Below are 23,164 nucleotides of genomic sequence, written 5' to 3'. Positions count from 1 at the left end.
GCACGAACTAGATGAATCAAAGGGCCTACTTCTGTGCTGTAGTCTTCAGGACCCTAAATAGAAACTGACTGAGCAGGATGTACACAAATGAGACTTTACATTGTATTATAAAACTAAACTATTTTAATAAACATGACAGTGAGTATTTCCTAATCTTTCATTCTATGAAAATTTATTGATTTTTTTGTCTAAATTCCGAATCTGGTTTGCTTATCTTTTGACTTATCCTGTTTTTTTTAAGACGGCTGTTTAATTGAATTCTATAACTCTGCAGTGAATGGTGATACAAGTGGATGTTATCCATTTGTTTTCTGTACTGGCTGAGCATTTATTTTGTCGATTCAAGATTAAGTAAATTGTGCCCGCTCCATATTTTTGCCAATTACGCAGAGTGCCAGATACATCTCACATAACATTTCAGCTGCAAATATAGTATGTGCAAGTATGTTTAAGACATGGAAAAATAATGCTACCAAATTTACTGAAAGCTGTGCACTTCTCTTATTAAATAACCCTTCAATCATTTTGTGTTGTCTCATTATATTACTTCAAAGCATAGCAAAATATAAAAGCACAAAGGTGTAAAGATGCAAGCTCAGAAATAAGGATACTAAATGTTAATATTTTCAGGGAAGTTGGTGTTAAATAAGAAAAGGAATCATTGTCAGATTCAATTTCACAAGACATGAGAACTAAAGATCAAGAATCCACTTATATTTCAGGAAGAATTTCTTCAGTTAATTTTGAATTAATAACCTTTTGTGGATTTTTCGTTACAAAATCAAAGCAGGGATTTCACATTACTCAAATCTGTAGAGGAAGTTTTCCTTTAATAAAAAGATTTTACAATAGAATAACGTAAATTTAATCCTGAAAATACAGAGATTAAGTTACTACTTTAGTTTACAACCAGCTGAGTTATCTGCACTATGAAGATCTAAGGAAAATGTCCTTTGGCCTATTTCTCGTTCAGAACGTAGTTGCTTGAGGTGTTGTTTCATTTCCTCAGTTACGTGATATATCCTTCCTTCCACTTCAGGGACAGGGGCGACTACAATTTTGTCATCAGCTTTCTTTTCAAAATCTAAAAAACAACAAAACAATATTTGTGAGTGTGAAAGATTACATTAATGAAAAGCAAAAAAATACCCTTTTTAAAAATAAATCCATTAACAAAATGACAATTTCTTCTAAGAAACATTGACATTTTCTCTTTCTTTGCAAAGGATTTTCTTAGGGATTTCCAAGTTGCCCTCATATTACAATGATGTGTGGATTGGTAGGTTAATTGGTTACTGTAAATTGCCCTTAAAAGTGTAGATGAGCAGATAGGTAGCAGATAGGGGAAAATTGACAGGAATGTAGGGAGAATAAAATGGGATGAGTGCAAAAGGGTGTTTGATAGTTGGCATGGACTCAATGTGCCTGTTTCCGTGCTATATAAATCTCAATTGTATTTATTAAAACAGAATGTATGAATGAGAAAAATCATCTGTAGTTGGTCTGTTCAATGTAAATACTTATTATCCAAAACTATTTATTTCATAATCCTGAAGTGGTTAGATATTAAAAGATAGCAATTTTTCAATTCTGTACTTTTATACAATATACAAAATGATAATGAACTGCAGAAGCATCAAACATCTCACTATTAACATAAGCCATTTAATTTCAAATGGCGTAAGAAATAATACAGGATTAACTACTACAATTGTACAAGTGAGTGTAGAACAAGATCATATATCAATAATAAAATTCTTAATATAGATATTTACTAAAAGTTACAGAAAATCCTTTTAAAAGTTCCACTTCATAAAGGCTAAAAGGAGATATGATAGAAATGTCTGAATGTATTTAGTCTTGATAACTTAATTAGAGGCAAATTATTTTCAAAATGTGTACTTCATTTCTTTTAAACAAACCATTTTAGGAGGAGTAAAATCAACATTGATTTAATAACAATAGAGATAGGCATTTGAACATACTGTAAGGAGAACATAATTATCCTTTTAGATTCGCAGTATGTCTGACAAGCTAATACACAGAGGAAACTGGACATACACAGTGGCATCTAATAATATGTAATATGTGACTGGGTATCACTTCTGTAATTGTCATTTGAACGTTTATGGCCCGTGCCACTTGTGAACCACTCATGCAAGAGAAGGCCCTCAAGCACTTGTGAACCTTGTTTCATTGCTAGTCAATCCAATGCAAGGAACTGCCCTCAAGGCAGTTCCTTCTAATTAGTTTACTCAGTATCATTCAGTCCCAGCCCACTGGAATCGTAAACAAGGAAACAACCCTCATCCAATTACTCTGTCCAACAATCTATAAGACATACCTATCACACCAACTGTTCCTCTGACTAAGCATCATGTTCTAGACTACCAACCATGTTCATATAATGATGGGAGCGTGAATTACTAACCAATACTTTTAACATGTAAACCCCTTGACTAACACCTCATCCATGCCTCCCAATTTTGCCAGTAGTCAATTTTACCCAGACCAGTATCCTCCCCAATAGCTCTCATTTTTAACCTCTTTTTACCAATCACCATCAATCCCTGGCCCAAAATGCTGACTGCTCGTTTCCACGGATGCTGCCCAACCTGCTGAGTTCCTCCAGTGTGTTGTGCATGTTGTTTTGACCACAGCATCTGCAGTGTATTTTGTGTCTTCTGATTTCTAAATTAGGCATTTCTCCAATGCCTAATTTAAATTATGTCATTTGTATGCTCAGCAGAAGAAAGGAATTCTCTTCATGCAAGTCCTGTTCACTAGCACACAGTGGTTTGGACTTCATCCACAGCTTTGAACAGAATGCCTGTCACAAACCAAAAGGCACAGGCATAAAACAATTTCTAGACAAATTCTTTCAACAGAAGAACGTGAAGTACCTGTTATGGATGCAGAGTGTGAGACTTTGATTAAACCCATCCGATGTCCAGATTTACATTTCTTAAGTCCTTGAACAATTTTTACTGATTCAAAATGATTAATGACAACAGTAGAGAGACTGGGAGCAGTTTCTGTGTCAACCATCCACTGACAATTCCGGAACATCACATATCCATCTTTGCCCTGTAAAAACAGAATATATCAAAGTTCAAAAGTTCGAAGTAAAATTTATTATCAGAGTACATACATGTCACCACATACAATCCTGAGATTCTTTTCTGCAGGCATAGTTAGCAAATCTATAGAACAGTACAGTAAACAAGTTCAATGGACAACAAAATGTGCAAATGCAGATATAAATAAATAGCAATACAAAATGAGCAAGAAATAAAATAAAAGAGTCCTTAAATGAATGTAGTTATCCCCTTTTGTTCAAGAGCCTGATGGCTGAGAGGTAGTAACTTTTCTTGAACCTGCTGGTACAAGTCTTGAGCCTCTTGTACCTTCTACCTGATAACAGCAACAAAAAAAAAGAGCATGGCCTGGGTGGTGAGGAACTTTGATGATGGATGCTCCTTTCCTACAGCATTGTTTCATGTAGATGTAGATGGGGGTTTTACCCATGTTGTACTGGACCGAATCCCACTACCTTTTATTGGATTTTCCGCTCAAAGCCATTGGTGTTCCCATACCAGGATGGAATGCAGCCAGTCAGCACACTTTCCATCACACGTCTACACAGCTACAGAAGTTTGCCAATGTTTTTGATGACATGCTGAAACTCCGTAGACGTCTGAGAAAGTAGAGGTGTTGTTGTGCTTTCTTTGTAATTATATTTATATGATGGGTCCAGGACAGGTCCTCTGAGATAGCAACACCCAGGAATTTAAAATTACAGACCCTCTCCACCTCTGATCCTCCAAAGATTACTGGCTCATGGACCTCTGGCTTCCCCTTCCTGAAATCTTCAATCAATTCCTCGGTCTTACTGACATTGAGTAGGAAGTTGTTATTACATCACTCAGCCAAATTTTAAATCTTCCTCCTGTATGCTGGTTCACCACCACCTTCAATACAGCTCATCAGTAAACTTGTTGGAGCTATACTTAGCCATGCAGTCATAGGTATAAACGAGTAGAGCAGGGGCTAAGTACACATCCCTACAGTGCTCCTGTGCTGATGGAAATGGTGATGGATATTGTCTTCATAGTAAAACTATTGACAGCATAACTGTGCAAAATCTACAGTGATGATTTTGTAAGAAGTACTACCAGTAATTCATTTGCCTTCTATCATCCAACGATTCTGATTCTGCTTAACTGAGTCAACAGTTAATTGGAGCAGCTGCTTACTTGGGACAAGTCTTAAAGAACAAAATCTAATTAAGAAAACTGCCTGGACTTTTGTTGCTTATTTGGGACACTACGCCACTTAACTGGGGCAGGAGACCGTTATCAAGCAGGTTCTAACTAGCATCAGTCGCACAAACTTCGGTAGCCATTAGACACTACACTGTGCTTAGAGTGAATAATTTGTAAATAGCATGAGTTGCATGCGTTTGTGTTCAAAAAGCAGTGATTTTTGTTGGTGAGACAAAAGCAGTAAGGCAATTTGGAACTGTTTTGCTCATTGTGATTTCTAGCATCCAGAAAGTCTGGGCTGAAAATGAAATCATTTCACTACAACAAATTAAGAACTATGGAGAATTTGAACGTATCAACAATCACCTTGAATGATATAATGAAAATAAATATTTGTAGGATGCAATCATTGATAGCATTGTACGAAGGCAGTCCATTATCTGCAATAGGCGTCTTTGCTGATTTTGTTCTTTGCATACACTTGATGAATTCCTCCATCGATAACTAATACAATTTTATAGTACTATAGTAAAATCAGTAGTGTACTAATTTGTTCTGTATTTCATTTAAATAGATATTACTCAGTTTATCTTTTCATACACTTTTAACAATTTCAATGAAACTTCCAATAATTGGGCCAAAATGATGGCACTAAACCGTGACTCGTTTGCTTGCATCTTCGGAAATGGCTTTATTTCCATCTTTAATATCTCTATTTTTCCCTTTCAGGGTTCATTTGAAGACCCTGACCTGGAGTTACATGCTGACTTCAGTTCTCTGCAGGAATGGGACCCGCTCTCTGGGTTTCATGACTGGCGGTTATCTGACATGCCAAGAGTGCGCCTTTGGAGGCCCAGGATCTCAGGGCTCTGGAGACGGGCTGATCAAAGGTCGGAGTGATAGAAACATAGAAAACCTACAGCACAATACAGGCCCTTCAGCCCACAAAGTTGTGTCAAACATGTCCCAACCTTAGAAATTACTAGGCTTACCCATAGCCCTCTGTTTATCTAAGCTTCTTGTACCTATTCAAAAGTCTCTTAAAAGACCCTATCGTATCCGCCTCCACCACCGCTGCTGGCAGCCCATTCCATGCACTCACTATTCTCTACATAAAAAACTTACCCGATATCTCCTCTGTACCTACTCCCCAGTACCTTAAACCTGTGTCCTCTTGTGGCAACTGTTTCAGCCCTGGGAAAAAGCCTCTGACTATCCACACAATCAATGCCTCTCATCATCTTATACACCTCTATCAAGTCACCCCTCATCCTCTGTCGCTCCAAGGAGAAAAGGCCGAGTTAACTGAACCTATTCTCATAAAGCATGCACCCCAATCCAGGCAACATCCTTGTAAATGTCCCCTGCACCCTTTCTATGGCTTTCACATCCTTCCTGTAGTGAGGCTATCAGAACTGAGCACAGTACTCCAAGTGGGGTCTGACCAGGGTCTTACATAGCTGCAACGTTACCCCTCGGCTCCTAAATTCAATTCCACAATTGATGAAAGCCAATACACCATATGCCTTCTTAACCACACAGTCAACCTGCACAACTGCTTTGAGCGTCCTATGAACTCGGACCCCAAGATCCTTCTGATCCACACTGCCAAGAGTCTTACCATTAATACTATATTCCGTCATCATATTTGACCCTCCAAAATGAACCACTCCACATTTAACTGTGTTGAACTCCATCTGCCACTTCTCAGCCCAGTTTTGCATCCTATCAATGTACTGCTGTAACCTCTGACAGCCCTCCACACTATCCACAACACCTCCAACCTTTGTGTCATCAGCAAACTTGCTAACCCATCCTTCCACTTCCTCATGCAGGTCATTCATAAAAATCACAGAGAGTAAGGGTCCCAGAATAGATTCCTGAGGCACACCACTGGTCACCGACCTCCATGCAGAATATGACCTGTCTACAACCACTCTTTGCCTTTTGTGGGAAAGCCAGTTCTGGATCCACAAAGCAATGTCCCCTTGGATCCCATGCCTCCTTACTTTCTCAATAAGCCTTGCATGGGGTACCTTATCAAATGCCTTGCTGAAATCCATATACACTACATCTACTGCTCTTCCTTCATCAATGTATTTAGTCATATCCTCAAAAAATTCAATCAGGCTCATAAGGCAAGACCTGCCTTGACAAAGCCATGCTGACTATTCCTAATCATATTATACCTCTCCAAATGTTTATAAATCCTGCCTCTCAGGATCTTCTCCATCAACTTACCAAACACTGAAGTAAGACTCACTGGTCTATACTTTTCTGGGCTATCTCTACTCCCTTTCTTGAATAAAGGAACAACATCCGCAACCCTCCAGTCGTCTGGAACCTCTCCAATCCCCATTGATGATGCAAAGATCAGAGGCTCAGCAATCTCCTCCCTCGCCTTCCATAGTAGCCTGGGATACATCTCATCTGGTCCTGGTGACTTATCCATTTGATGCTTTCCAAAAGCTCCAGCACATCCTCTTTCTTAATATCTACATGCTCAAGCTTTTCAGTCCATTGCAAGTCATCACTGCAATAACCAAGATCCTTTTCCTGACATACCAGTGTGTTGTGGGAGCTGGAAGGTCTTTGGCTGTGTGCCCAGAGACCTGAGATCTTTGGGCACAGAGCTCGGAAAAGGCAACACAATGGACTTTTAACACTGTAAACCAGCGAGTTGTTTGTTATGTTTCCCCTCTTACTGTGTAACAGAGACATCTCTTTCTCCCTTATTAGGGACAGAGAGAGCCTGTGGTATTTTGAATACTGGGTGAACGCATAGTCTTTGGAGTACTGCAAGTCCGTGTATTTGCTGTTGCTTTTGTTGCACGCTTGAGTGCTCGGAGATGGGTGCCGATGCTTTTTTTTGCTGGTGGGGGGAGGGGTATCGTTGCTTGCTGCTGCTTACATGTGGGAGGGAGGGGAGCTGGGGGGAACATTGGGGTTCTAATATTTAAATGTCAATCATTCTTTAGGGCACTTCTCTGTCTTCGTGGATGGTTGCGAAGAAATAGCATTTCAGGATGTATATTGTATACATTTCTCTGACATTAAATGTACCTTTGAAATGTATTGGCCCGATACTTCCCAGTTAACCAGAACCCACTGTATTTGAAAACTGCTAATGTCATACAACGTAACATAAAATGATAGTCCCAATTGAAATGCATTAATTGTATTCCATCTTTTAAAAAAAAACAACTACAGTTTTCCAAAGGCTACTAAATTGAGGGAATACTGTTATCAGCATGTGTTCCAATTTTGAAAATCATTTACTTAAAAATATGAAATACTTGAAGTATAATTTCCATAAACAAAATACAATATATATCTGTGCCAGTGCTATAGTACCTAAAATTCTTGAAGCCCAGGAATGATGACTGTGAATTAATAAAACTTTAGCCATGGAAGAACTAAATTGGGTTTGAAAATATTACTAGAATACAATTTCAAAGAAAAATCAGGCCAGACAGTAATCTTGCTAGTGTTTGACTTTTTCCACAGTAGTTAAAAATATCTGAGCAACAATAGTTTCTGGATGCTATTGACAGCAGAAGGCATGAAATCTGTGGCACACCAGACTTTTAGGCTGCTTGATCCCCTGTCACTTCAAACAAAAAAAGTTCACTCTCAGTAAGATCACTTCCTTGCTTAAATTGGAAAGCTGATCATGCTATTAAGTGAGTACGCCCTTCACCAGCTAATATTGGAACTGGGAGTTGCTGCAGTATCCTTCAGAGAAAATCTAATGAAGAGTATTATCACTCTTCCTGCTAAATCCCTCCCCCACAATAATTTAGATTTCTCAATACAGAGGGTTTTTAATGCATCAAAACTATTATTAGGGTACACAGACTTTTGCATACTTCAGATGTTAGCAAGATATTCTTCTATTATGTTTTGGTACAGAAACTTCAGCTGCAAATTCAATGGTATTTTGCCAAATTTTTAATCACAAAGGAAGGTGAAATCGTCTAATAAACTGGTGGGACAACTATATTCATAATAAGCCAGAAGAATGATGCCCATCCTGTTGGAACAGCCAAAATGTGGCATTCAAGGTCTGCAGCAGTTGCTTGAAAACAAACCAAAACTACTGACAGCCTGACTACAGGAATTGATACTGTATGATGCGCTTCCTAATAATTGAGTTCCTAGTCAAAAAAGTACATTCAAATCCTTTATTACAAAACCAGCAAAGATGAATGATCTTACAGCAATAAAAAACTAACAAAACTAAATTAGTGATATAGCGAGATAAAAATAATTTGCATTCAAGTTAGTGCAATTAAGTGATCAATATAAACATATAATTCCCAGCTCACTCCCTCTCAACTATCTACACTAACAAACGAAGACAAAGAGAGCACACTGCCTATAGAAAGTATTCACTCCCTGCTTGGAAGTCCTCATGTTTTATTGTTTTACAATGTTGAATCACAGTAGATTTAATTTGGCTTTTTTGACACCAATCAAAAGACTCTTTCATGTCAAAGTGAAAACAAATTTCTACGAATTGGTCTAAATTTATTACAATTATGAAACACAAAATAATTGATTGCATAACTACTCACCCCTCTAAGTCAGTAGATAAATCTTTGGCAGCAATTACAGCCTTGAGTCTGTGTGGATAGGGCTCTATCAGCTTTGCACATATGGACACTGCAATTTTTCTTCATTCTTCTTTACAAAACTGCTCCAGCTCTGTCAGGTTGCATGGGGATTGTGAGTAAACAGCTCTTTTCAAATTGGATTGAGGTCTGGACTCTGACTTGGCCACTCCAGGACACTAACTGTTGTAGCTTTCCTATGTAGCTTTGGCTATATACTTGCGGCCATTATCTTGCTGGAAAACAAATCTTCTCCCAAGTTGCAGTTCTCTTGTAGACTGCATTAGGTTTTCCTCCCTGATTTCCCTGTATTTGGTTGTATTCATTTTACTCTCTACCTTCACAAGCCTTCCAGGGCCTGCTGCAGTGAAGTGTGATGAAGACACCACCATGCTTCACTATAATCTCTCCCCCCAGCCTTACCTTTCTTTCTCTTTTATTTCCCATAATTCTCCACCTTCCCCCTAGCCCATTTCCCTCCAGCCTATCACTTCCCAGCTCTCTACTTTATCCCTCCCCCCACTTCTTATCCCCCCTCGACCATCCCATGATACTTCACTCCTGGTGAAGGGTTTCGGCCCGAAATGTCGTTATTACCTCCTCCCATAGATACTGTCTGGTCTGCTGAGTTCTGCCAGCATTTTGTGTTTTTTATTCACAGTAGAGATTTTTGTTTTTGATAATGTGTGGTGTTTGGCTTATGCCAAATATAGCATTTAGTCTGATGGCCAAAAAGCTCAATTTTGGTTTCATTAGACCATAGAACCTCCTTCCAGCTGACTTGCATCTCCCACATGCCTTCTGGCAAACTCTAGCTAAGATGGCATATTTATTTCAACAGTGGCTTTCTCTTTGCTAGTAACCATGTGTACAGAACTCACAAAATGGCACCATTCAAGCTATGGATGAAATGAACTGAATCCACAATACTCCCAGAGTCCTCGGGGGAGATGTGGGGGTTGAACATAACAGCAATGACCAGAACTGGAAATACGGTAATAAGATGGCTCAAGCAAGGAACACTGACCAAGGAGGCATTCATTGCAAAGTGCCATTGCAGCAAAATATGCAAAAAAATTCAAAGGCCTCAAGATAAACCAAAGCTGGTTCAGCTGTGGAATGAAGGCAACTCAAGTGCAACGCACGACTCAGTATCCAGTGAGACAATGGAGAACTCCAGTCAGAAAATAACCCACAGAGCTGAAGATCTCTCTGCACCCAAGCCGCTGAGTACCAAAGAAGAGACCAAGTGAGTGCCCCTTTGACACTCTAATCCATTCATCAAGCAAAGAGGATCAGATAATTTAGATCATCAGACAATGTATCTTGGAAGCAGTTTGATGACGACCCAGATTGCATCTTGGAAACTACATGGGCAGGACCTATCTACAGGAAAATCACCCTCACAGCCATTGTGTTCAACTTTGCTAAAGAGCAATTCAGTCCAATGGAGAAGAAAGGGGATCTTAAACCAACATAGCAACCAAACAGGAGGGTAAAGGAGATTCGCCACCTGAGCAGAAAGATAAAGACCCTGAACAAATAATTCAAAAATGGTTCATCTGATGAATAAGAACGTGTCAAAGATCTAACCAGCAAACTATAGGAACAGCTGCCCAAGCTCAGGAGAGTGAAGCAGCTATGAAAGAGAAGGGAGAAAGAGAGAAGGACAGTGCAGTTTGTTAAAAACTAATTCAGGTTCACCGTATCTCTTCTCAGCCAGTGAAAATCTGGCACCTTAACCAACTCAAAGCAGGAGGTAGAAGAATTTCTACAGGAATCACACAGCCATCCCCATAGGAATCAGAGACTAGAATTGAATCCAAAAATTCCTGATCAAGAATCCTAACAACCTAGCTGAATGTGGCAGAAGCTCCAGGATATCATCAAGAGAGCAAAATCATCTGCCACCCCAGGACCAAGCGGTAAACCCTACAAGGTATATAAGAAATGCCCAAAACTCCTCTGCACCTGTGGAGGTGACTGGGGATCTCCCCCAAGTTTTTCTTCAGTGGGGCTCTACATGAGATCAAGCCAGCTATAGCTCCCGTTGTCATTGGTAGTGGAGGAGCTCAAGGTGTTAACACTGAGAGGCTCTGATGACAAGCTAATAAACCAAGCAGGGGTCACAACAATATCAGGCAATGAGCTCCATTCAATTTAGAGACACCATTGGCAACCCATGCCTGGAACTGCAAAGCCTCTGCTCAGCACATTTCCAATGATGGGGGAATGTAAGTACAAATGCAATGGTTAGGCAGGATATGATCAAGGCAGATGTTCAGAATGGCAAAGATGAAAGGTGGGTATCAAAGGCAGTGGAATTGGGGTCGCAGGGTGCCAGGATGAAATAGGATCTTCCCAAATGCAAGATTACTTGGGCAGAGCTTTGGAGACTGGCGCCCTTCTGCATTTCTTTTTCTCCTGCAGTCTGTGTATGGCACTCTCCCAACACCATCACAGCTGTACACATGGGGGCTGAAAGATGACCCTAACTGCAGGCTTTGTGGTCAGCAGGTTCACTGGCACACATACACAAGATGGTATAGGTGGTGCCTCGACAAGGTCCTATTGTCCTTGCATACACACTGGAGCAGAAGAGGTGTAAAAAGAGACCAGCTGGCAGAGATGCAAACAGGCAGTCATTTTCGCCAAGGAGAGGGTCATGCCAGACATATCAAAGAGGCCTAAATCCAATCTGCTGCAAACTGACAAATCATGGGAGATGAGGGTCGATGTGGGGAGGAAGCTGCAGTTCCCAGAGGTGGTGCAAACCACATACTTCGACCAGACATTGTACTGTGGTCCACCGAAGACAAGAAAATCATCCTGGTGGAATTCACAGTACCAAGGAGGACGGATGCGAGGAGGCTCACGAGAGGAAGGTCCTATAGTACCAGTCCTTAGTCCAGGAGTGCAGGGACAAATGAAGGCAGATGTGGCTATTCCCCATGGAGATTAGCTGCAGAGGGTTCCTGGCAAGATTGGCATGGAGTTTACTGTCTGCTCTGGGCCAACAAGAACCAAGAAGCTCAAAGGAAGGGGGAAGAAGCAGACAGGCAGTGACTTTACTACCACTGCTGACACTGCAAATCCTCTTCTATCTGGAAAGATCTGAATGGCACCTCCAATGATATATGAGTTTTGATGCACTCTGTCATCAACTATAAGCACACCGTCTGTTGGGAGGAAACTGCATTTTATACCTAACTATTTCTGACGTTCCTGTAACTCTGGTAAGTACTCCTGACCAACTGTTTCCAAAGCAAACTTGACATGTATTGGACCTGTTTCCATGCCAAACATAACTGTCTTCCTTTTGGAACTCTCCTGGTGGTTAGGTTGGTGAAATCTTCAGAAGCAACAGATGGTTAGGTGTTGGTGTTTTGAACCTGACCAGAGGGCTCAAAAAGTGGATCTTCATAGCACTCATAGAGTCCATTGTCACATACGGATGCGAGACGTGGACACTCACCAAGACCATGCGAAAGTCACTAGATGGTTGCTATACACAAATGCTCCGGATGGCTCTTGATGTGAGTTGGCAACAGCACATGACGAACGTCGAGCTCTATGACGATGTACCAATGCTCACTACTAAAATCGAGTCGAGAAGACTGCAACTAGCGGGGCATTGTCTATGCCACCCTGAGCTACCTGCCAGCCTAGTAATCACATGGGAGCCCAAGCATGGGAGGATGAACCCTGGGCACTCTCCCAAGACAATGGTCAACACGCTCCTAGAAGAGAGCGGCACAGCTAATGTAGATGAACTGAACACACTGATGAGGGACAGGGAGGAGTGGAGAGTCTGTCATCGTGCCCGACACTGGCCCCCGAGGCCTAAGTTGACGTAGTAGTAGATTCAAAATCACTGGAATCAGAGGGATGCCTTAGTAATTGGGTGACCACTGATTATAGCCTCTATTTCACAAAGGACTGTGTAAAAGCCCTCTTTGTCAAGATTTTGTACTTTCACAGTGGAACTGAGAAACCTGATCAATCTTTCCCACACTCCTCCAAGATACGAACCAGCCAGGGGAAGTGGGGGGGGGGGGGGTAAATATCTACTTTATTCCTTTCTGAAAAAGGACATCACTGATCTGTGAATGATTCCACTTCTCAATGGCTTCTTGAAACTCATGCTCTACTCCAGCAAAGTTTGTTGCATTACCAGAGGGTAGTTCATGAACCGGTCCTCATCTTGCTATATTGAATTGAATTGACTTTATTTCTTACATCTTTCACATACATGAGGAGTAAAAATCTTTATGTTATGTCTCCATCTAAATGTGCAATCATAGCAATTGATAATAACTTATAATAAACAGAACAGTCAATGTAACATAGAAATACACTCAAATCAATGTGAGTTAATCAGTCTGATGGCCTGGTAGAAGAAGCTGTACTGGAACCTGTTGGTCGTGGCTTTTATGCTGTGATATCGTTTCCTGGATGGTAGCAGCAGGAATAGATTGTGGTTGGGGTGATTTGGGTCTCCAATGATCCTTTGGGCCCTTTTCTCATACGTGTCTTTGTAAATGTCCTGAATCATGGGAAGTTCACAACTACTGATGCACTGGGCTGTCCGCAATGCTCTCTGCAGAATCCTATGATTAAAGGAGATACAGTTCCCATACCAGACAGTGATGTAGCCAGCCAGGATGCTTTCAATTGTGCTCCTGTTGAAAGTTCTTAGGATTTGGGGGCCCATACCAAACTTTTTCAACCGTCTGAGGTGAAAGAGGCACTGTTGTGCCTTTTTCATCACACAATTGGTGTGTACAGAGCGCGTGAGTTCCTTGATGATGTGGATGCTGAGGAACTTAAATCTGTTCACCCTCTCAACCCCAGATCCATTGATGTCAATAGGGGTTAGCCCGTCTCCATTCCTCCTGTAATCCACAACCAGCTATAGAGCTTTGAAGTGCATTAATGAAGGAATCTGTGTCTAAAGAAGATGCCACTTCTATGTGAACAGCTCAAGTAGCCAGACAGATAAATATGACCTCCATACAGCTTCACTGAACTCCTTCTACTCTTCACCTCAAAAGGTCCAAAGTAGTCTACTCCTACACATTAACAGAGGTTCACTGGGAGAGACCCTGTCTATAGGTAGCTCTGCTGCATGCTGGCATCCTGGAGCTGTATGAAACTGTTAACAAACAACACACGTAGATAGGATTCTTCTTAAAGCTCTACTAGTGCTGGGAATCTGGTATTTATGCTGCAATCTGGATAACATATGGTTACATCTACTATATCCCACCTCTTGATGAACATGCCTCAGAATGATGTCTGAGATAGGAAGATCCTTTGCCAATATAACAGGTGATGTTTAGACTCTTCAGGCATGGCTGCCCTACTAAGTCATCCACTAACTCTTAAGACACCATCTTCAAGTATTGGATTGAGCTTCAAAATACGGCTGCTACTTTTCACACTTTCTCCCTTTTGTAAATATGAGAATTCATCTGGAAATCTCTTTCTTTGGATGACTCAATGATTTCCATTTCAGCCTTTTGATCTCTTCCACTGAGAGACAACCTCGACTGATCTAACCTTTGGCCTTCCCAATTTCTCTCTCCAAAAAATTCCCTTGTTTTTCTTCATCCAAGTCAGACTGAGTAAGAACGATGTTCAATTACTTCTTCTTCAGACTAAGAAACAAGAACAGTTTCTTAAATCTAAAAATCCTGGCCACCGTTTCCCTCAGGGTCCAAAACGAGAAAAGTTGGATTATACATATTACTGTGTCCATCTCCTCTTCAATCTACATGGCATTCATTGAAACACTTCGCTTGACTTCTGGATCATCTCGCAGGAGTTCTCAAGAAGAATCGGGATTCACAGGTCATTCCCTTTCAGGCTGAAAAAGATACTGAGGCCCTGACACCCATGCCTCATTCTTCTGGAATACCTTCACCTTCAGCACTCTAGAGGCCTCATCTGCCAGGCTGCTTGAAATGTGTACCTCCATTGAGATGCCTGTGAGACCTTAAGCATATCTGAAACCCTGTTTGCAATGAACATTCATTCTTGATATACCTCAGCACAGTATTATCAGTCCAAGAAATAGAGTCATGAAGCTCCATGTGCAACTCTTTCCTCCACACATGTCCATACAGTTTGCCACTGTAGCAGCAGTGAGCTCCAAACAAGGGATAGAAACTGACTTCAATGGAGTTATCCTAAATGGCGTTCAATTCAAATGTTGGCAACTGGGACAATGTTTCAGCACTTCAATAAAGTGTCGAACCCTCAGGCAATCACACAACAGTCCACAATGGGCAGGTATTGCTGACCATTCAAAACTGTGTTCAAACTACAAATACACAGCATGAATCAACAAAAGATCATAGATAATCCTACCACACGCTGCTCTAGTTTCGCCAACAGAGACAATCCTTTGCCATAGACAGGTCTTCATTTCATATAACTATTTTCAAAATGTTCTGGTTACTTGAAAACAAATGAAAATTGCTGAGAGACTGAGTACAGGAATTGATACGCTTCCAAATAACTGAGTTCCAAGTCAAGAAAAACACATTCAATCCTCTATTACAAAACCAGCAAAGACAAACAATATTATAGCAAATAAAACTAATGAAACTAGTTTAGCAATATAGTGAAATAAAGACATTTGTATTCAGATTAGCATAATTAGAGTACTTAGCGGTCAACAAAAAATTATTCCATGCTCACTCCCTCTCAATTAATCTAAATTAACTAACAAGCACAAAGAGCATAAACGTGACTAGATTCATTTGTTTCTACCATACCACAACCCACATGACAAATTACCATGACTCATAATAAACGTGCAACAAATACATTTATCTAAAAGTAGGTAATTGGCCCCTACGGGGTCCATGCATGAAATGTCACTTAAATCTTTAAAAAGATACCTAATGTCTCTATAATGTCTTTCTTTATACCAATTGCTGCCAGGCTAGTTATGCTCCGAACAGTTGGATCTACTTGCAATATAATCATCAGTCATCAGAAGGACCTTGCTGCATTGCCAGCAAAATGAAAATTTAAACATTTACCTAATTTGAGACCTGTAGAATTCAAAGTCCTTTTTACCAGAATTACTATTAACTTTTGGAACCCAATAATTTAACTAGAGTTTTGCTACCAGCTGTACAACAGCCAAAAATTCAAATTTCATCAGAAAAGTATCTTGAGAATGCCCAATATATGTTAAGTTCACGGCTTATACGATATCTAGATCAGTGCTGTATGATAGTCCAATAACTGGGAGGGTATAAAGGTTGTGTTTTCAGTGGATGAGATAATCTTACAGACTGCCCAATGTCAAAACTAGTGTCACAGCTGCAGAAGAGGAGGAAGTCATGGAGGAATTGTCTATGAGTCTCTGTGGGTGGAAGTTAGAAACAGGAAGGGGTCAATAACTCTATTGGGTGTTTTTTATAGACCACCCAATAGTAACGGGGACATCAAGGATCAGATAGGGAGACAGATTCTGGAACGGTGCAGTAATAACAGGGTTGTTGTGATGGGGGATTTTAATTTCCCAAATATTAATTGGCATCTCCTTAGAGCGAGGGGTTTAGATGGGTGGAGTTTGTTAGGTGTGCTCAGGTTGATTTTCTGACACAGTATCTAGATAAACCTACAAGAGGAGAGGCTGTCTTAGAACTGGTATTGGGAAATGAACCTGAGCAGGTGTCAAATCTCTAAGTGGGAGAGCATTTTGGAGATAGTGATCATATTTCTTTCTCCTTTACCATAGCATTGGAGAGAGACAGGAACAGACAAGATAGGAAAGCATTTAATTGGAGTAAGGGGAATATGAAGCTATCAGGCAGGAACTTGGAAGCATAAATTGATAACAAATGTTCTCAGAGAAATATATGGCAAAAATCTGGCAAATGTTCAGGGGACATTTGCATGGCCTTCTGCACAGGTACATTCTAATGAGACAGGGAAAGGATGGTAGGATATAGGAACTGTAGTGTACAAAGGCAGTTGAAAGTCTAGTCAAGGAGAAAAGAAAAGCTTACGGAAGGTTCAAAACACTAGGTAATGATAGAGATCTAAAAAATTATAAGGCTAGCAGAACGGAGCTTAAAAATGAAATTAAGAGAGCCAGAAGTGGTCATGAGAAAGCCTTGGCGAGCAGGAAATCCCCAAGGCACTCTACAAGTATGTGAAGAGCAAGAGGATAAGACATGAGAGAATAGGACCAATCAAGTGTGATGGTGTAAAAGTGTGTACAGAACCACAGGAGGTAGCAGAGGTACTTAATGAATACTTTGCTTCAGTATTCACTATGGAAAAGGACCTTGGTGATTGTAGGGATGACTTACAGCGGGCTAAAAAGCTTGAGCAAATAGGCAGTAAGAAATAGGATGTGCTGGAGCTTTTAGGAAGCATCAAGTTGGATAAAGTCACCGGGACCAGTCAAGATATAACCCAGGCTACTGTGTGTAGTTTTTGGATTGTTCATGTAGCACCATGGTCCTGAAAAAGTCTCGTTTTTACTGTGTACTGTACCAGCAGTTATGATCGAAATGACAATAAAAAGTGACTTGACTTGAGGCAAGGGAGGAGATTGCTGAGCCTCTGGCAATGATCTTTGCATCATCAATGGGGACAAGAGAGGTTCCAAAGGACTGGAGGGTTGCAGATGTTGTTCCATTATTCAAGAAAGGGAGTAGAGCTAGCCCAGGAAATAATAGACCAGTGAGTCTGACTTCAGTGGTTGATAAGCTGACGGAGAAGATCCTGAGAGGCAGGATTTATGAACATTTGGAGAGGCATAATTTGATGAGGAATAGTCAGCATGGCTTTTTCAAAGGCAAGTCGAGCCTTACAAGCCCGATAGAATTTTTTCAGGATGTGACTAAACACATTGATGAAGGTAGAGCAGTAGATACAGTGTTAATGGATTTCAGCAAGGCATTTGATAATACTGTAACCCATGCAAGGCTTATTGAGAAAGTAAGGAGGCATGGGATCCAAGGGAATACAGTCGGCCCTCCTTGTCCGCAGATCGGGAAAACCCAGAAGTTCTCTCTCCGGCACTCGTTGTTTGAGCATGTACAGACTATTTTTCTTGTCATTATTCCCTAAACAATACAGTATAACAACTATTACATAGCATTTACATTGTATTAGGTATTATACATAATCTAGAAATGACTTTAAAGTACAGGTAGTCCCCGGGTTATGAATGAATTTCATTCCTGAGTCCGTCTTTAAGTCGTATTTGAAGTCTGAACAGGTACATCCGGTATTATTTAGCGTCAGTTAGTCAAACATTTTTCTTAGTATATAGCACATATTTTACCTTTCTATGCATATAAAACACTTAAGAAACATACATATTTCAATAATTAAACCACTGCATTGCTTTGTAATAATTGTAGCTTTCATTGGGGTAGGGCCTTTCACAATCTCCATTAAAATTGTTCCAATCGTTGACCGACTGTAGCCTAACGCTTTTCCAATGACCGATGGCATTTCACCTCTTTCCGATTGCTTTATTACTTTCACTTTATTTTCAATAGCGATCGTGATTATTTTTGTGAACAGAAACACTGCAGATTCAGAGCTGCGTCACCAGGTCCTAACGTCCATTGCACGGAGACATGTTAAATAAAGTCCGCGGTTCTGCTGGGTCCTGAAGACCAATGCACTGATACAAGTTAAATAAGTGACATGAGCATCCGTGGATTTTGGTATCCACGGGGGGGTCCTGGAACCAATCCCCTGTGGATAAGGAGGGCCGACTGTATTGCTTTGTGGATCCAGAACTGGCTTGCACACAGAAAGCAAACAGTGGTTGTAGACAGCTCATATTCTGCATGGAGTTTGGTGACCAGTGGTGTGCCTCAGGGATCTGTTCTGGGACCCCTACTCTTCGTGATTTTTATAAATAACCTGGATAAGGAAGTGGAGGGATGGGTTAGTAAGTTTGCTGATGACACAAAGGTTGGGTGATGTAGATAGTGTGGAGGGCTGTCAGAGGTTACAATAGGATGCAAAACTAGGCTGAGAAGTACAAAAAAGCTGGATGAACTCAGCAGGTCGGGCAGCATCTGTTGAAAGAAGCAGTCAACGTTTTGGGTCGAGACCCTTCGTCAGGATAAAGTCTTGTCAAGACTTGTCCTGACGAAGGGTCTCGACCCGAAATGTTGACTGCTCCTTTCAACGGATGCTGCCCGACCTGCTGAGTTCATCCAGCTTTTTTGTACGTCTTGATTTGACCATAGCATCTGCAGTACACTTTGTGTAGGCTGAGAAGTGGCAGATGGAGTTCAACCCAGAAAAGTGTGAGGTGGTTCATTTTGGTAGGTCAAATATGATAGCAGAATATAGTATTAATGGTCAGACTCTTGGCAGTGTGAATGATCAGAGGGATCTTGGGGTCTGAGCGTATAGGACATTCAAAGCTGCTGCACAGGTTGACTGTGTGGTTAAGAAGGCATACGGTGTATTGGCCTTCATCAACCGTAGGACTGAGTTCAAAAGCTGAGAGGTAATGTACAACTATATAGGAACCCAGTCAGACTCCACTTGGAGTACTGTGCTCATTTCAGGTATAGAAAGGGTGAAAAGGAGATTTATAAGGATGTTGCCTGGATTGGCAAGTATGCTTTATGAGAATAGGTTGAGTGAACTTGGCCTTTTCTCCATGGAGTGACGTAGGATGGGAGGTGACCTGATAGAGCTGTATAAGATGATGAGAGGCATTGATCGTGTGGAGAGTCAGAGGCTTCTTCCCAGGGTAGAAATGGCTAACACAAGAGGACACAGTTTTAAGGTGCTTAGAAGCAGGTACAGAGGAGATGTCAGGGGTAGGTTTTTTTTACACAGAGAGTGGTAAGTGCATGGAATGGGCTGCCAGCGACGGTAGTGGAGGTGGATACAATAGGGTCTTTTAAGAGGCTCCTGGATAGGTACGTGGAGCTTAGAAAAATAGAGGGCTATGTGTAACCTGAGGTACTCATAAAGTAAGTACATATTCCACACAGCATTGTTGTGTCATAGGTTTTCTATGTTCTATGTCAGCATAATGGGATCGACCCAGCCAACATTTAGGAGCGGAGCCTTTCATCAGGGTCTTGGAACGAAAGGTTGACTGTTCATTCATTTCTATAGATGCTGCCTTTCCTGCTAAGTTCCTCTAGCATTCTGCATGTGTTGCTCTGGATTTCCAGCAACTGTAGGATCTCTTGTGTTTATATCGATATTTTGGAGAAGAAGAAGCTGGACAGAAATCTTCAAGCCACTTCAATCTTTGATATTCTATTGTCTACCTGAGAATATTCATCATAACAATCAGAATGAACTGAAACAACAGAAGAAATACAGAAAACCTGCAAATGCACATAATGAGATAGTTCTATAGTTAACAGACAAAATGACAGTAGACAATATGGGAGATAATATGACAGAATAGAGCACAGAAAACTTAGGAGGACACTCAGACTATGCTAATCTCACTTTCCATCATTAGATATGTAACTCTGCAGGTTATAGCCCCTCAAGTATATATCTAAATATTTTTAATTATGATGCAGGAGGACACTCAGCCTATGCTAATCTCACTTTCCATCATTAGATATGATTAGGTATGATGGTTTCCTTTCTCAGGCTGTAAGTTCAGTGCCCAACTATCCTGTAAGTGAAAAAGGAAATCCTCCATCTTATATAGCATAGATGTATACCACTCTGTCTGTCATATCCACAGCAACAGGGGCACCCATCCATATTAAACTAATCTTCCAGCACTTCACCCTATGCCTTCTATGCATGGGCCATTCGAATGTTCAGCTGGACACTTAAGAGTCTAGAGTCATAGAACACTACAGCATAGAAACAAGACCTTTGGTCCATCCAGTCCATGCCAAACTGTTAGACCTGTCGACCCACTCATGGACAATAGCACTCCATATCGCACCCATCCATGTACTTATCCAAACTTCTCTGTACCCTCATCCACCACGTTGTCTGGGAGACTATTCCATACTTGTGCTGCCCTCTGAGTGAAGAAGAAATATTTCATCTTTCATACTTAACCTATGCCCTTAGTTCTAGTTTCACCAAACCTCAATGCAAAAGGCCTGCATGCATTAACCCTATCTATATCCCTCATAATTTTGAGCCTGAACAAGTTTCATTCTATGTATTACCATGTTTGCAATGCTTTCAAACATTCTTATAGTCTACCTCTATTTTGTAAAGAAAAATTGCATGTGTAAACCCTGCCGAACAAGGTCTCTTTACATACAAAAGAGATGTGTCCAGACAATTCTTTATTCGTCTGGATTTTCCTTTTCTACTTCAGAATCAGGTTTATTATCACCGGCATGTGACATGAAATTTAACTTCTGCCACATCTTCACTACATCCTGAGAGGCACCTCATCTTCACTATAATCAACAACAAAACACAATTTATAAGGAAGTTTTTTGACAAATCGAAAGTTTTTGGCTGTGAACATGTTTTAACCAGTGAGCATATATCGCTCGTTAGTTTGCTGTCAGTGGAAGATAGAAAACATGTTGTGACATTTCTCTATAGGGTAGTAGCTCAGATCACAAGGACGTTGATATGTAAATTCCTCTTCTGTCAACTGTATGCACTATGTAATAACAGCAGTATACTGTACCCTGTTTCTGAAATTTCAGTTCTACTAACTAGAGTGTGGAAATGGGAAGTAATGTGCATGTTTACACAGATGACCACAGATGAATTCTACCTTGCTCAGCACCAATCTGATGTTATTGTCCTGGAACTATTTACATGATATTTGATTTATCATGAAATAGTAGAAGGAGTCCACCATATCTAATTGAAGAGCAGTGTGAGATACTTCCCAGAACAGGCAGAATATTCTAGAGGACAGTTAAAGGTATTCCTGCAACAAGACAGTACTACAAAAATAGTTAACAGATCGAAACAGAGTCAGGCAATGTGTATTGAATTAAAGAAGGGAAGGAAGTGGTGTTCTCTTAGCTAGCTTTTATTCTATATGAATAAGTAATCTGAACCATGGTGAAGCATACACAATATTGAAATGCACAATTAGGAAGACTGGCAAGCAAGAAAGTGGAAGGTATTTAATTTAATGAAGACAAAGACTGATGCTACAAACTACTTAATGTCCAGACAGGAAGTAATATATTTCAGCAGCAGAAAATAAATCCAGTAATTCATGTCTATATATAAAATACAAAAACACAGCTTTCAAAATTAAAAACAATGAGATAAAAGAAGAAAGGAGAATTAGGGGTGAAATGTATTGTTCACAGAAACAGCAACTACAAAAAAAATGGAAATAGTATTTTGTATTTTACAAAGTACACCTGATAAATCTGCAAAGCACCAGGAATTTTAGCCTCTATGTTATACATAGGAAATTGTTCATTGGGACAATTCCAAGTGTGAGGAACTAAAGTTGTGAGAACATATTTGAGCTTATCACACTATTTCCATAAAACAGAAGCAACATGAAGTGAATTTTTGACAAGTAATTAAGGAATTTCACCTTAAATCAGCAACAGTAGAATAAGGAGATACAGCTAGAAAAATGTCTATACACATTGGATCATGAAGACTAAGCAAAGAGCTACTGATCCAAAACAATTTCACCTTTTAAGCAAATCAAGTTAATATTTGAAGAAACAAAATTCAAAGTTTTGGAGAGAAAATTATTAGTTTTAGATCATTTGAACCAAAACTCAGGGCAGCCATGAGGGATTGAATAGCATTCTTCTAGCTTCAAATATATGGTTTTTAAAATGCAATTGAAAAATTAGAATGACTTGAAATATCTAGATCTAACATCATTTATACCCATCCAAATCCCTGCCTACTACTGCTGGAAACCACAGGCTGGAAGGACTTTAAAATTATATAGATATGATAATTCTTAATCAATGACCAAAATTAAATAAAGTTATTGAGTTCAGTGGCAGAAGCACCAGTCATGTTGTTCCTAAAAGGATGGTGTATGGTACTGAGATTTCTCTTATAATTCTCTTACATTTTAAACAACAGAAAATCTGCAGATGCTGGAAATCCAAGCAACACACACAAAATGCTAGAGAAACTCAGCAGGGCAGGCAGCATCTATAGAAAAAAGGAGTCGACGTTTCAGGTCAAAACCCTTCTGCAGGACTGGAGAAAAAAGCCGAGGAGTAGATTTAAAAGGTGCAGGGAGGGGAGACAGAACCACCGTGTGATAGATGAAACTTGGAGTTGGAGGGATAAGTAAACAGCTGGGAAGTTGATTGGTGAAAGAGACAG

At 40.3% G+C, this 23,164-nt stretch overlaps 1 protein-coding gene across 1 annotated transcript in view; it reads right to left on the bottom strand.

The window, feature by feature from the left end:
* Positions 1-893: 893 nt before the first annotated feature.
* LOC132404484 (NAD 5'-nucleotidase-like) overlaps positions 894-23,164 on the bottom strand; it is a 63,499-nt gene continuing 41,228 nt past the window's right edge. Inside the window, exons 7-8 of the mRNA XM_059988640.1 lie at positions 2,904-3,087; positions 894-1,084 (exon numbers count right to left, since the gene is read on the bottom strand). Coding sequence (XP_059844623.1) covers positions 894-1,084; positions 2,904-3,087 — 375 coding nt within the window. The remainder of the gene's footprint in view (positions 1,085-2,903; positions 3,088-23,164) is intronic.

The sequence above is a fragment of the Hypanus sabinus genome, chromosome 14 (genome assembly GCF_030144855.1).
Source record: "Hypanus sabinus isolate sHypSab1 chromosome 14, sHypSab1.hap1, whole genome shotgun sequence".
NCBI classification, from domain to species: domain Eukaryota; kingdom Metazoa; phylum Chordata; class Chondrichthyes; order Myliobatiformes; family Dasyatidae; genus Hypanus; species Hypanus sabinus.
The sequence above is the reverse complement of the archived record's forward strand: the minus strand, read 5'-3'. Positions and strand labels throughout refer to the sequence as shown.